Source organism: Panthera leo, chromosome A3 (genome assembly GCF_018350215.1).
Source record: "Panthera leo isolate Ple1 chromosome A3, P.leo_Ple1_pat1.1, whole genome shotgun sequence".
Taxonomy (NCBI): Eukaryota; Metazoa; Chordata; class Mammalia; order Carnivora; family Felidae; genus Panthera; species Panthera leo.
Genome location: NC_056681.1, coordinates 34518496 through 34534038, shown reverse-complemented (window position 1 = coordinate 34534038; position 15543 = coordinate 34518496). Strand labels below are relative to the sequence as shown.

The following is a 15543-nucleotide window of genomic DNA, read 5'->3' as shown; positions in this document are numbered from 1 at the left end:
AAAATGAAAAAAAAATACAATAAATAAACATAACACCTCCCAAAGCCCCTTCTTCATATATCATCACATTGGGAGTTAGGGCTTCAACATGTGAATTTTGGGAGGACACAGTTCAGTTCATAGCACTGTTCGATTCTGATTATTAGCTATATTTGGACAGACTAAACTGATCATGTGCAGACAGGCTCAGAATTTTGCAAAGAAAACAAAACAAAAGTGAAGGCGAAACAACTACTAAAAATTCATAGAAACACTTCAGATCTCTTGCTAAAAGTCCAAAAAAGAAGAAATGGGAAATTGCTATAAATATGGCAGTGGCACACACAATTACCTACCTAACTGATATTTTTATATCTTTGATAAGAAAACATCAGTTTTGTTCCGGTGCCTGTTGACTATGAAACTGAAGAGGAGCTGGACTCTCTCCACCCTTTTGAGCAAGCTTTAATACTCTAAGGCAATCGTGAAGATTACACTCTACTACCCATGACTGGTTTAGTAATGGGTATATGGTACAATCCTAGCCAATGAGGAGAAAGCTACTGGGAAGACATAGGAAGCTTTTCCTTAATCTTATAAATAAAGGGCTATAAGATGAAGACATTACCTTTTTTTGCCTTTGAATGATTTATGTAATGTGATGCATGGAGCTATGGCAGTCATTTTAGGACTGTGGGTTTAAAGCTTAGGCATGAAAGGCAACAAACTGAGATGGCATGGTGCATTCTTTTTTTTTTTCTTTCTTTCTTTTTTCTTTTTTTTCTTTGTTTTTAATATATGAAATTTATTGTCAAATTGGTTTCCATACAACACCCAGTGCTCATCCCAAAAGGTGCCCTCCTCAATACCCATCACCCACCCTCCCCTCCCTCCCACCCCCCATCAACCCTCAGTTTGTTCTCAGTTTTTAAGAGTCTCTTATGCTTTGGCTCTCTCCCACTCTAACCTCTTTTTTTTTTTTCCTTTCCCTCCCCCATAGGTTTCTGTTAAAGTGCATTCTTGATGAGGTTGCTGAAGTGTTCAATTAACCATTCCTCAGACTACAATACATCTGAACTTCCAGGAATATGACTTACTAAGTTTACTATTGTGTAAGCCAGTTTTAATTGGGTTTTCTGTAAAACTGCTGCAGAATGCACCCTGACAAGTTATCCAACAGTTATTCTTGTAACATTTACCTATGTCCAGTGCATAAGTTTAAAAGCACTTTAATACCTACCAAAGTTGATTTTAATCCTGATGACCTAGAGCAGTAACTGAAAAGCCTCGTAGGGGTTTTTATACTGAGAGTTACAGAATTGAAACACATTTGTGATTGCATTGTATCTATGAGACAAGTATGAGACATTTTTGGACCAAAGACAAAAACAAAGTAAAATAAAACTCTATGGGAATAACCATATCTCACCAGAGAGATTTTCTTTTAGAAATATAAAAACTGGCTAATAAGAGATCAATCGTAACCAACGTATATTATGTCAGTGTACAAAGTAATGACATGTTTGCTTTCAGACAGCATGGATTGAAAATGTATATATCTGAATATATCACCTGGGACTGATTATTAGGGTGTTAATGTGCCGCTTAAATTCCAGTTGGACCTGAATCTTTTGCTCCAAACATTATAAAAGATCCATCAGTGGATCAATGGAAGGTATAGCCATTTCTGAAATCATCTTAAAATTTATTATTAATGTATAATCAACCTAAGATGGTGGCTAAGAATATTTAAACTGTATGTTTACGTGAAAAACAGAAAAATTAGCAGCATATTTAAGTAATTATTAATTCTCAGATTTTCATTACTGCTTCATCTATATTGCCAAGCCTAAAAACTTTAGGAGTTAAAAATATTAAATAATTCTCCTGTCTAATAAATACAAAAGGAGAAGGGCAGAAATAACCACAAGAATATATTTAGAACTAGCTAAAAAATTTCTATAAAAAGTAAATTGATGAATGGACTATACAATGAAATGAAAGTAACACTTTTGAGCTTTGCAGGTTTAAAGAGTACTTGTATGAAATAGCTGTACCTTTTAGAGTAGATATTTTAAATGCACATAGGAGAATAATAACACTGAAAAGCATATTTTTCACAAATACTCAGTGATGAATGAAAATATATGTAATGATCTAAAACCAAGATGCTCTTTGCCAACCTAAAAGTATTTTATTTACTGATAATCAAAGTTAATATTCATAAAACAATTGATTTTGACCAAACAATAAGCATAAGGTAATTTGAAAGAGGAGACATAATAAACTATTATTATTGGGGGAAAAAAAGATTTGTTTTTTTCTGGTTTATGAGAACATTTTGTTGGATTAAAAACCAGGGTGATTTTGGTACAGGACACCCTCTGCTGGACAGAGCCTGACATTACAATATTTTATTCAGTACGCAAGAGGCTTGGCTAATTTCTCTAATTTTCTCTGTTCTGGCAGGGAGAGAGGGGAAGTGCTTCAAAAACCATATCTCAGACCAATTGAAACCAAAATTTCAAGAGGTGGGTTCCAAGCAATTGCAATGTTTAAAGCTCACTGGGTGATAATAAACCTGTGTGGAATATTGCTATAGAAAGATCTTTACCATGGTTGAGAAAGATACATGAGTTTTACATGTAAGAACTGATCTGAGACTGTGTGCAGGGTACACGACCTACAGAGGTTTTATTGTAATTAAATGGAGGAAAAATGAAGTTACTGTGTTTTATTATTCGGTTCAGTTTACCTTGGGCTTTTCATCCAGGATCTGCTGACGGATCTCCTTGTGTTTCTCTACAAGTTTTTCTTGCCGTTTACTTTGTGCCTCTTCTAACTATAAGAAAGTTACAAAGAAAGTTATGTTCATCTAACATTAATAAGTGAGTGGTTTTCAGAAAAAAAGTGGAAAGCTTTTCAGATCGATGTCATACATTTAATTATCTCATATCCTGATCAAGAACTTCCCTTACAAGTGTAGGAGACTGTTGGTAAGTGTCAGACCTGGGTGATGGGTACACAGGGTGGGGGTGAGGTGATCAACAGATTATGCTATTCTTCTATTTTTGCTAAAGTTTGAAAAGTTCCATAATACCAATTTTCAAACACTAATATGAAGAAGTGCCTTTGGAGATTGCCGTCTTCCCTAACATTGATGACAGCTACAGGTTCTTTTGGGGGATCCCCTATTGATCCTGTGTTTCTGGGCTCCTCACTTTGAAAATGATTCTTGACATTTATTTTTAGATAAGCCTTTTTATACATAGGTTTGCAACTAAACTTGCAGAAGCCTTGATTATGGAATGCCTGCTCTGTGAAACAGCTCTTCTGGGTGGTGGTGATAAATAGATACAAGGCCTGGCATTTTCCTCCAGAGGCTCACATTGTGCTTGCTGAACAATCATACGCGGTGTGCAAAGCAGAGAGAGATTAAGCGACATACCCTCTTGATGTACTGTACCACCTCCTGGATGTATGACCGGATCATCTCTGTCTTTTCCCTAAGAGCAAATGACAACTAGATCATTATATGAACTCATCCAGCATCAACAAAGAGGTGAGCTTCAGACTTCCAGATGAAAGTTTACAGAACTTTCAACATTCTTACTGCTGTGGCAAGAAAGGTACAATCTGCTGGTTCTGGACAAAAGTCAGGTTCTGCCCAAGGGCAAACTCTGTGTTCACTAAATGCTGGGAAGTTTGCCTGACAGCAGGGGAACTGAAGATTTGCTTTTTTCCTAAGGGACGCTCCTTACTCAATCTTTAACTAAAAGGCCCTGGGTGCACCTCAGTCCATTATTGAAAGCCCTTTGAGTTCCCTGTTGAAAAATTTACAAAAGGGATCTTTTGAAAGGTTAATTAGAGGAGAAACATCAAAAATGGGTCTTTGTATGTTTGAGAAGCTGTTATTCTAACAGAATAAAAGAATCCCCAGGTAAAAGTTGGGGGAGAAGGGGTTCTTTTTCCTTACTCTTCCATTTGACTTTTGTCTTTGGATTTAGCTTCTGTGATCTTCTCCTGCCTTTTTTTATCCATTTTCTTCTTTAATTCCTTCTTCTCCCTGAAGTCAAAATGGAAGTAAAAGAAAAAAAAAAAGACAAATCAAATGGCAATTTGTGTGTAACACATTTATAGGCACAAGCCCATTGTAAAGAGAATGCAGGCTTACTTCTCACAGATTTCTTTGAGCTTCTTCAGCTGATTGTTCTGACATTCTTCGGCAACATCCGTCAATTTCTGAATAAGCTGGGGGAAGAAAATGTGTTTACTGTTTTACACAATCATAAACAAAGACTCTCTCCCCTTGAGCCCCCAGACAACGGTATCTCTAGTTAGGAAATCTGTGACTGATGTTTAACAATAGTTAAAATTACCAAGCATCTCACAGGCAATGGGGAAGTCACTGAAAACCATCACATTATCTAAGCTTTAATATGAAAGTCTTCTTTGGATCCCTTTTGAATTAAACAGGATGCCTTAGACTATTGTGCTGGTTACTGCAGCTTGGCTCAGTGCAAAGACAACTAACAGTGGAGGGGTGGAGGGCTCAGGTTCCATTCCTCATTCTGTGATATCAAAAATACCATTTGGGTCAATGGTGCTACATTTTCTGAATCTACATTTTCTTGTAATAAATGGGATTATTAATGCCTTTGTCTCTTGGAGGTACAGTGAAGCTGAAAGTAACACGAGTATGATACAAATGCAAGTTATAATCAACTGTGTATTTTAATTCTTGGTTTGTGCCTAATTCATTGTTTTTTTTTTATTTTTTCTTAATATTTATCTATTTTTGAGAGAGACCAAGTGTGAGCAGGGGAGGGGCAGAGAGAGAGAGAGAGAGAGAGAGAGAGAGAGAATCTGAAGCAGGTGCCAGGCTCCGAGCTGTCGGCACAGAGCCTGGTGTGGGGCTTGAACCCACAAATGGTTAGATCATGACCTGAGCCGAACTTGGACGCTTGACTGAGTCACCCAGGCGCCCCCAATCTGATTCATTGTTTAATTGCTTCAAGGACCATGAGTTGCCCATCTTAGAAATCGATGGCTGTGTCCTTGTGTGGGTAACTTCCAAAGAATGTCAGAAATTCTCTTCTATGGTACAGTGCCATTGAATTTTAACACATGCCATGAAAGCAATTAATTTATTGTCTTGCATTTATTATCAAACCAAGCTTCAAGAGGGCAGTGACTGTGTTTGTGTTTGCATATCCTTGGCCCTCTGCACAATTCCTAATATTTAGTAGGTGCTCAGTAAATACTTCTCAGTTATATAAAGGTACATAAGTCCCATCTCTTTCTCTTCCACATGGAGAACCTATGGAAACTTTTGCGATTACTCAGACAGCGGTAGTAATTGGACTCAACCCTTCTTACTGGAGCACCACGTAGACAGCGTGGGCTTCCTATGAAAGACCCCACTGCTGTTGACCCGTGATGGAGACTCTCAAATACAACTGGGTAAGTTGACCAATTTAACATAAGTGGTTACTGCCACAGTGATAAGGCAACATAATCAGAGTATGGCAAACTTTCATCGATAATTTATGTATGTCTGGCACAGTTTGAAGAGTTTTAAATGTATTCGATTCCTATTTAATTCTAAGAACTGCACTGTGAGGCTGTGCTTTTATCTTTGTTTTACATGTGAAGATCCTGACACCTGTGGATCAGGTTCTGGGCTCACAGACACAGAGGTGATAAGTGACAGAGCCGGGGACAAACCCAACAAATCAGGTTCGATGGCTTCCCCACTTCCCCACCTCTTTTCATTATGATTTTAGAAATTGTTTTTGAAAAAAAAATCCTTCTCATGTAAGAGAATAAAACATCAAAGGAGAAATTATCTTAGAGAATTACAATAAAGAAAGCACATTAACTTAACATTAATGTGAAATTTGATGCATTTGTGAAGTGGACTAAATCTGAACAACTATTAACTGGGACTTGGGCCAGCAGAAAACCTATCTGATCACCCAAAAGAGATTGCCTGATCACGACCATCACAATTAAAGAAATCATGAAGGGGAGCCTAGGTCCGTTAAGCGTCTGACTTCAGTTCAGGTCATGATCTGGAAGTTTGTGAGTTCGAGCCTTGCATGGGGCTCTGTGCTGACAGCTCAGAGCCTGGAGCCTGCTTTGGATTCTCTGTCTCCTACTATCACTACTCCTCCCCCACTCAAGCTCTCTTTCTCAAAAATAAATAAACATTAAAAAAAGAAAGAAATCATGAAATATTACAGCTTTGTAGTACTATTTTTGAAACTCTCTAAATGTAAAATTCTGGTGTGCAAAGACTCTGGAAATTTCCTTGAGGATTCCTGCAATCCCGATTCTAGCTGAGGGTGTGCACTCAGCACCTTTCCTTCCCCAGAGCATCTTTCTTCTTTCTCATTCACCCTGAGGAGTTATAGAGGGTTATGCAAGGATCCCCAACCTTGGTTGCAATATCAGAATCACTCCTGGATAACTTCCTAAAAATGCAGATTCCAGGGCTCGTGCCTATGCATATGGACTCCAAATGTCTCAGGGCAGGGCCTGGAAATCAGTATTTTCAAAACCTCCTCTGGTGATTTGGAAACTTTGCCAGATTTGGGAAGATGTCTGTGGCCCGTCCTCATTCTGCTCAACATGGCAAAACCTCTCAGCAACGCTTTTAAATTCAATGGCCCTCATACTTCTGTTTCCACTTTGTCATCTGGTGTATCATTCACCTGACTTCAGAATGTTATTTTCTTGGTTATGCCAGTATCTGCTCACATTTCCTGCTCTCCTTCCACCTCTTGCCCTCATCCTTAGCCACCTCACCATCCAGTCACTGAAGTCCCTGACCCTGAGATCCCACAGCCCATCTCCCCATCCAATTCTTTAAAAAAATTTTTTTAATGTTTATTTTTTTTGAGAGAAAGAGACAGAGCACAAGTTGGGGAGGGGCAGAGAGAGAGGGAGACAGAGAATCCGAAACAGGCTCCAGGCTCTGAGCTGTCAGCACAGAGTCTGATGCAGGGCTTGAACTCACAAACTGCGAGATCATGATCTGAGCCAACGTCAAACTCTTAACCTACTGAGCCACCCAGGTGCCCCTCTCCCCACCCAATTCTGACTTTTCTTTTGATTTGGTATCATACCTGACACAATTGCCAGCCTGCACTCTCTCAAACTTCCACAGAAATTCCCTGGCTGCTGCGTCCGCTGGCCTCCTCCTTGTCCCTCCCTCAGACCATCTGCACTTGCTCTTTACTCTTCTCTTGAAAGAGTTCCCACCCCCTTGGCTCCCAGAACACGCACCTTTATCTAACTATTCATTTTAGCCACAGTCCAACAAATATTTATCAAGTACCCTAAATACATGTCACTATTCTACAAACTCTGGGCCAATGACCTGGCTTTCTAGATCTTGCTACTCAACGTATAGATGACCAGCATGGACCAGCAGCATTGCCTGGGAACACAACAGAAATTCAAGGCCCTTGTCCAGATCAACTAAACCAAAGTTGGCATTTTTAACAAGATTCTCAGGAGATTTGTGTTCACGTTACAGTTTGAGAGGCATTGTCTAAATTACTGAGAATGATGGAGACAATTTAGAAGAACCCCTCTGTTATGGACTGAATGTTTGTGTCCCCCCCCCCCCCCACACATTTATATATTGAAATCCTAACTCCCAATGTGACCGACTGTATTAGGAGGTGGGGCTTTGGGAGGTGGTTAGGTCAGGAAGTTTGAGAGCTCATGATAGGATTAGTGCTCTTATAAAAGAGATCCCACAGAGCTCTGTCACCCCTTCAGTCATGTGAGGACACAGTGAGAAGACGGCCATCTATGAACCAAGAAGTGGGCTTTCACCAGACACCAGGTCTGTAGCCTTAATCTTGGGCTTCCAGCCTTCAGAACTGTGAGAAAATACTCCTGAAACCAATACTGCACAGTACATTAACTAACTAAAATTTAAAAGAGAGAGAGAGAGAGAAAGCTGTAAGAAATAAATGTTTTTGGGGGTGCCTGGGTAGCTCAGTTGGTTAATTGTCCAACTCTTGATTTCTGCTCAGGTCATGACCTCACAGTTTGTGGGTTTAAGCCCTGTGTCGGGCCCTGCACTGATGGCACAAAGCCTGCTTGGGATTCTCTCCCTCCCTGTCTCTCTGTCTCTCCCTCAAAAATAAATAAACATTAAGAAAAAAGAGAAATAAACATTCATTGTTTGAGCCATTTAATCCATGGTAATTTGTTATAGCAGCTGAAAGAGACTAAGACATTCCCTTATATTCCCTCTTCTCTGTCTCAAATGATCTTTGGAACTTTATCTACATTCTCTTCATTACCCCAAACTCAGCTTCCCCACTTCTGATGCAAGGGTAACATTTCTTTCCTGGCATGGCTGTGAAAGCTGAGAGGAAAAACACACATGCGAGTCCTACTAGACCACTTGGTAGCTTCCTAACTTGGTTTCCTCACCTTTCCTTCCAAGAGGAAGGTTCTTGCCCTGGTTTCCCAGACCTGATCTACCATTTTATTTTCTCCTCTCAAACTTCCTTCTGTGCTGGACACATTCCCTTTGCATAAAAACACATCTCTGTTTTCCTCACCCTCCCAGAACCCTGAAATTTTGTTCCATCTTGGACCTTCCTTTCATTTCTAACCCTAAGATGGAAGACCAGTTACCGTTCCCAAAGCTTCAATGTCCCAGCTCCATATTTCAACTCCACCCTCTCACTTCCACTTCAACCACTGGAATTCACCTGATTTTGCTTTGAGATTACAAAAACTTTTTTGTTATTTATATTTACTGGACATTTCTCAGGACATAGCTTTTATTATTCCAGAAATTTGAAAACTTTCTTAGTTCATAGTGGCCTTAGGATCTTTGTAATTTTTTTCATGGTATCCTTAAGCTAAAAGAAATAAAAGGAGGGGCACCTGGGTGGCTCAGTCGGTTGAGCTCCGACTTCGGCTCAGGTCATGATCTCGCAGCTCATGAGTTCAAGCCCCGCGTCAGGCTGTGTGTTGACAGTTCAGAGCCTGGAGCCTGCTTCAGATTCTGTGTCTCTCTGTCTCTCTGTCTGCCCCTAACCCACTCGCATTCTGTCTCTGTCTCTCTCAAAAATAAATAAACATTAAAAAAAAATTAAAAAAATAAAAGGACAGTTCATTTGTGAAATAATTAGGTCCAATCTTAATAGTAATACTTTTCACAGCGTCCAACAGATGTTGCTGTTTCCTTAAAAAATGTAAAATATACCATCAGTCCCCAATGAGTTCAACATGGTACCTCAGTGCCTTTATCCACAGCTAGGGATGATGACTTTATCCTATCCTTCTGACAGTGTGCCAGCTGCCAACCACTCTCACACAAAACTCTCTTTCTTTAATTTATAGTATCTTCAGTAATTAACACAGTCGCTTTTTTGACTCTTCAGTTCATTTCAGCATTATCAACTGCCTTTGCCCCACTCTACCTGAGGATGGCTCACCAGCATCTCAACATTTTATAAGCAAGTTTAGGTTTTGTCTCTCATAGAAGATAGGTCATCGTATTTTCCCACTAATTATTATCATTCAGTTCAAAAGTGGACACTATGTTTGATTTCCTTCTTAGGTACTTTCCACATCTAGTGAGTCATGGAGATTTGTCAATTATTCCTGTTACGATGTATCTCATGGCTTTGTGTTCATAGCATTCTGGTATAGATTTTCACTAACTCTGGTCTGGACTCAGTGAGAATTCCCTTCCTGCCCTCAGTTTCTCATCAGTCTTTCCACTACATCCCAAATATTCTTCCTTTTCGTATGTACCAAAGCCTTAACTGGCCCTCTTTCCTCAACTGCTCCAGCTCTAAATTTCCTGACTAGCATTCACCATATACAGATAAACTAGGCAGTATTTTGTTCTCAGAACTGTCCAGGCACACACCTGCTTCTATACTTTGTCTCATGTTATTCTTCTACCTTGATAATATTTCCATTTGAATGGGAGACAGCACGATGTAGAACATTCCCATGATTGTAGAAAGTTCCATTATACTGGGCTACTCTAACTGCTTCTGATAAGGGAGTGGGTACCAGCCAAGGTGTCTGCCTCTTTTTGCCTCTTCCCTTTGTAAGCCAGCCTTCATTGATACACCCCTTTGACAGCCCAGATAACTCTAGGTTTTGACCCTTTACTGGCTTTTCTGTAAAATATCACTTACAAAAATAAATAAATGAATAAATAAATAAGTAAATAAATAAATAAATCACTTACAGATATTTACCTTTGTGTGTATATACTTTATTATTGCTCCCCAAGAGAATGCCACCACTGCAAACTCCTTTTCTTAATATTTTTTCTGGAACCCCAGACACTATACAAAATAGGTGCTCAGAAAATGTGAATGAAATCTTTTTTAAAAAGTTTGTTTATTTATTTATTTTGAGAGAGAGAGAGAGAGAGAGAGCACACGATGCCAGCAGGAGAGGGGCAGAGAGATAGGGAGAAAGCAAGGATCCCAAGCAGGCTCTGTGCTGTCAGCGGAGTCAGGTGCACAATTGACTGAGCCACATAGGCACCCCAAGAATGAATTCTTTTAAGTTTTAAAACCACACTGACCCTGACGTTGATGATAACAATGAAGTATCATGTCTAACGCCATGGACTGTCTTATTAGAAATACTATAAAAAAAAAAAAAAATATATATATATATATATATATATATATATATATATATATTTAACAAGCTAGGTTTTCTTTGGGAATAAATGCCTTATAATGAAATGTTTTTTAAAACATGGCTTTTGCATGCAACTAATGAAAACAGTGTTTCCATAGAATCATAAAGAGTATGTAGTTATAAAACGACAACATCTCTGTGTTTAATATGGCAAATATGTAAATGTCTTTCCATCCTGCTCAGTTCCCCTTGGTCTTTCCCACTCTTCCATACTACAGACCCCTCCCTGTAGCATTCTGCCCTTTCCAGCTATTTTCAAAAGACCATCACTCTCACTGTAATTCTGCCTTTTCGGCATTTACTGTTTTCGTTTAATCTTCCTCTACTTAAGGTCCAGGAGGCAGAATGATTAATATTATGTCTTTGTTAATAATATGCCACTATTGTCAGACTCCCACAAAACTGGCAATGGGATTATATGTATATAATATTTACATATATATATATTATATATATATAATATATATATATAATATATATATATGTATAATATATATATATATATAAAATCTCAATAATTTATCTCTTTCCTACACTAAAAAGAGAGTTGGGGTTTACCTATGGTTTTCTCTACCCAACACTACTTCTCCAGGAAGAACTTCTGTTTTCTGAGAACTGGTTCTATGCCAAACCAGCTTCCTATGGGAGCTACTGTATTTTTTTTTTACCCCCATCCCTTGGCCAAAGTAACTGGTCTAGGGGAGGCATTGATCCAAGCTGGACCAGTCATACCCTGACTTTAGCCACAGATGATTGGTCTAAGGTTGCAAGTTTGGTTGATCACATGACCTTAACAAGCCTTTTCCTCCAGATTTTTCCAACCTGCTATTGGAGAAAGAATAACTTAGAAGGGTTGGTGCCTATATTTTCTAAAGAAGGGGAAGTCTATGTGCTGCTGGAAAAGAATAGTGCTAATACACATTGAAAAGCAGGAGAGAGAGAGAAAGAGAGAGAGAGAAAAGGAGGGAGGGAGAAGGACACACAGAAGAACAGAGAGAAAAGGAGAGAAATACAGGTAGACAGACAGGCAGACAGAAATAGAAAGTTTTGCCAGTCGTTTCTGGCATCTAGTTCTCCATACCTTCCCTTTCCCGGTTTGGATGGACAAACTTTTCTCATGTGATCTACTTTGTATCTTTCTTGTATATAAGTTAGTTCAATATTGATTTCTGTTACTTGCAACCAAGAGAATCCTGACAAAAAAAAATAGAAATAGGAACCTCCAAATAAGATAAAGGAACCTCTCTGAGTTTTGAGTCCAGGATTTCTATTGCATAAGATGTGAAAATAGGACCCAGAAGAGGGATTTTTCACAGAATAATTGAAGTGTTTTTTTAACTAACCTAAGGTACGCTCATTTTTGGTGTATTTATTAGCAGATAGACTCTACTCACAGAACTGATCAATCATGTATTAATCACAAAACTCACTGAAGATAGGAAAGAAGAAAAGATTAGTTTAGAATTCTTAGGGAAAAGAACCTAGAGAATACATGGTTAAACTGAAATGCAGTAAACAACATTTAATTTTAACTTTTTATATGATTCTTTTTCCTGGCCCAAAGGAATAGACACATTTCAGTCATTGGGCTTATTTGTTTACCACTCATGACAACTCTTTTAGTTAAATGTTCCAAACCTTTTAAGGAGCGAAAAAGGAAAGCCCTGGGGGAATATAATTTCATGCTTATTTTCAGCTCCGTGCTGAAATTCACTAGGGTTAGCCATTTGAGGGTGAGAGAATGGTTTCCATGGAACAGAATAGTTCCTTGACTCTAACTCAAAAGGGATAAAAAAACAAACGTGGACAGAAATTGTCATGTTTGGAGTCTCTTCTCAAGAAGGACAATTTGGAAAATGAACAAAAAGTCAAGTATAGAATGTTCACATTTCAGGCACAACCCATCCTCCTTCCCCTTCCAGGAATATCCAGAGAAGGTACCACCCTCTTTTTCTCTCAAAGCATCCACTCTGAATTTTCATTATAATTTGTTTTTTTTGTTTGTTTTTTTGTTTTTTACTTCTACAAAGAATTTATTCACTAAGTAATGATCTATGTACTAAATGCATTATTGACACTTTAAATTTTTTTAATGTTTATTTCTGAGAGAGAGAGTCACAGAGAGAGACAGAGCATGAGTGTGGGGAGGGGCAGAGAGAGAGGGAGACACAGAACCTAAAGCAGGCTCCAGGCTCTGAGCTGTCAGCATAAAGCCTGATGTGGGGCCCAAACCTGCAAACTGGGAGATCATCACCTGACCCGAAGTTGGATGCTTAACCAACTGAGCCACCCAGGCACCCCCGTTAGTGACAATTTAAATGCAAGGTGAATGTTCACTCTGGTATGTATCCTAGCCATTCGAATTGAGAGAAATATTCATTCATTCATTCAACCAATATTTACTGAGTCCCTATGGTGTACTGGATACTGCACCAGTATTGCAGGTCTAATTGTGAGCTAACAGATAGGTCTGATCCATGTGGAACTGATATTCTCCACTAGCTCTCGATTCTTTTCAGAATGAGCATAAAATCTTGGACTAAAAGGGCAACGATCGTTCTCTGAGATATTCTTTCATACCTATGAAATTATTCTTTTTTAAATTTGCATAGCCACATAGAATTTACAGTAGCTTATTTGGGTCTAAACGTCTAAAGGATCTTTGGAAAATTTTCCTTGTTGGGCTAAATAAATAAATAAATAAATGGGAAAACCTGACCAAGATTCCTAGTTCAATGTCAATAAGTTGGCACAATGAATTCATAACATTTAAAATTATTTTTCATTTTTAAACTATGCTGAGGTAAATATCAGCTTTGCAGCTTTCTGAAAATATAAATCGATCATTGTAACATACTCCCTTGAATGATATTTTGATATTCTTTCATGAGGTTATCAACTGAAAATATTTTCAAACTTTTTAAAATATCAAGAACTTTGATAAAGGGAGCTCTATTTAAGGTATGCTAATGATGCTTGGGTTTGCCAGTGAGTAAAGTTTGCATTTCATCAAGTTAGTTGAGATTATTATATCTGATTCAATCAATGAAGAAAACAACCAAACCACCACAGTTCTAGGGTAAGGCTTCATAATTTTAAAAGATGTCAAAATCATTTAATGTAGAATAAATAAAATAAATAAATATTGGTTACTACTTACATGTGGGTAAGTAGCAAAAATGCTCAGACTGGCAGTTTTCAAATAATTAGCAAAGGAGATCTGATTAAAAGATATGTGATTTGTCCTGTGGTGTGTTACTAAAATAGGGCAATAAATCATGGGTTGAATATTTCAACAGTCCCTTTGGAATACAGACGTCCCTTTGGAATATAGACTCAGAAGAGCTGCCTGTGAAGATAAATACCACAGCATGTCACCTACTTTTTTTCTTAATGCAAAATATATCATATCAGCATCTTGACTTGTCAGGGGGGGAGGCAATGAGTCTTATAATTCCAGAGGGCACAAACTAAATTATCAGACTTGTGGGTTCTATTTTGGAATTTTCCTTTGAGCAGATTCCCTTCTGTTCCCTAAGCTTCTTTAAGTTGACATAAGTCAAAACTATTATTTTCTTTGCCTTTGGGGATGGTTCTGTTTACAGACTTTTTTTCTTAATGTTACCTAAAGAGTTGCCAATTAACACATAGAAGTACATTAAGATATATTGTGCACACACACAAAATAAAAACCAAAGTTTATTTATTGCTTTAAATTAAAATCCTCATTATTATTTTTATAGTCCCAAGAGTTGGATCATCTCTGATTTTATAATTAAAGGAAACTAGCATTATTGTCAAAGGGAGAGTTTACAGGCATTCTTGTACAAAATTTTTGTTTTAGAAATGAGGATACACTCAAAGAGGTGAAATGGTTTAGCTAACATTATGCAACTAAAAATGGAAGTCATGTCTTCTCACTTTAAATCTTGTGCAAATAGTTCTTTGGTAAAGAATGATGACTATCTTCTAGGCACTGTGTTAAGTGTCTTTGGATTATTTTATTGCACCTCATATCCAAATTATGACAGCTGTGTGTACATTATTGTTCTACTTCTCCACCACTTACTGTGTTCACTCTCTTTGTCATATGACTTGCAGCTCCTCTAAATAAAAGATAGAATCTATTTCCCTAACCCTTAAATCTAGGCAAATCTTACAATTTGCTTTGACCAAAGATGGAGAAAGAAGTTTATGAGACCTCTCAGAACACCTTGCCCATTTCCTCTTGCTTTCAAGTGGAATTCTTTTCATTCCACATAAACAAGCCCAGGGTAGCCTGATGAGTGATGAAACATGTGGATCAGTCGTCTGTCTTGACCCAGCTGACAGTCCGCCAACCTTCAGAAGCAGAGCCCCTAGGTGAGGGGCAGCTGAACCAGAGACACATAAATGAGCCCAGCCAACACTAGAGGAACCATCCAGTTGAGTCAAGCTCAAATTGCTACACACAGAATCATGAGCTAAACAAATTGTCATTTTAAGGCAATAAGTTTTGAGGTTGTTGTTATGCAGCAAAGCTACCTGATAAAGATGGGCATTCTATTAGTATATCTGTCTGACTTCACAACCTGTACTCTTAACCACCTTAAGCCCCTAAGGGCAGGGACTATAGTTAGGCTTGGTCCACATGGAATTCTCCCACCAGTATGAGGCCTACAGTAGGCCTTCAATAACTTTTGATGAATTGATGAATTAATGATTATATAAGTGTATTTCATACTCTAACTTGCCCAACCTCTGAAAATAATAAATGCAAAGATACCACATGAATTCTGTGGGTCAAAAGGAGACAATCCAACAGAAAAGTAGGCAATAGATGTGAATGGGCAGTTTGTAAAAAGAAAAAAGGAC

At 38.2% G+C, this 15543-nt stretch overlaps 1 protein-coding gene across 1 annotated transcript in view; it reads right to left on the bottom strand.

Moving 5' to 3' along the window:
- The window catches only part of PLCB1 (phospholipase C beta 1), a 697918-nt gene that overhangs the window by 82495 nt on the left and 599880 nt on the right, over positions 1-15543 (bottom strand). Inside the window, exons 28-31 of the mRNA XM_042931600.1 lie at positions 4154-4230; positions 3956-4045; positions 3428-3485; positions 2735-2821 (exon numbers count right to left, since the gene is read on the bottom strand). Of these exons, the coding sequence (XP_042787534.1) occupies positions 2735-2821; positions 3428-3485; positions 3956-4045; positions 4154-4230 (312 nt within the window). The remainder of the gene's footprint in view (positions 1-2734; positions 2822-3427; positions 3486-3955; positions 4046-4153; positions 4231-15543) is intronic.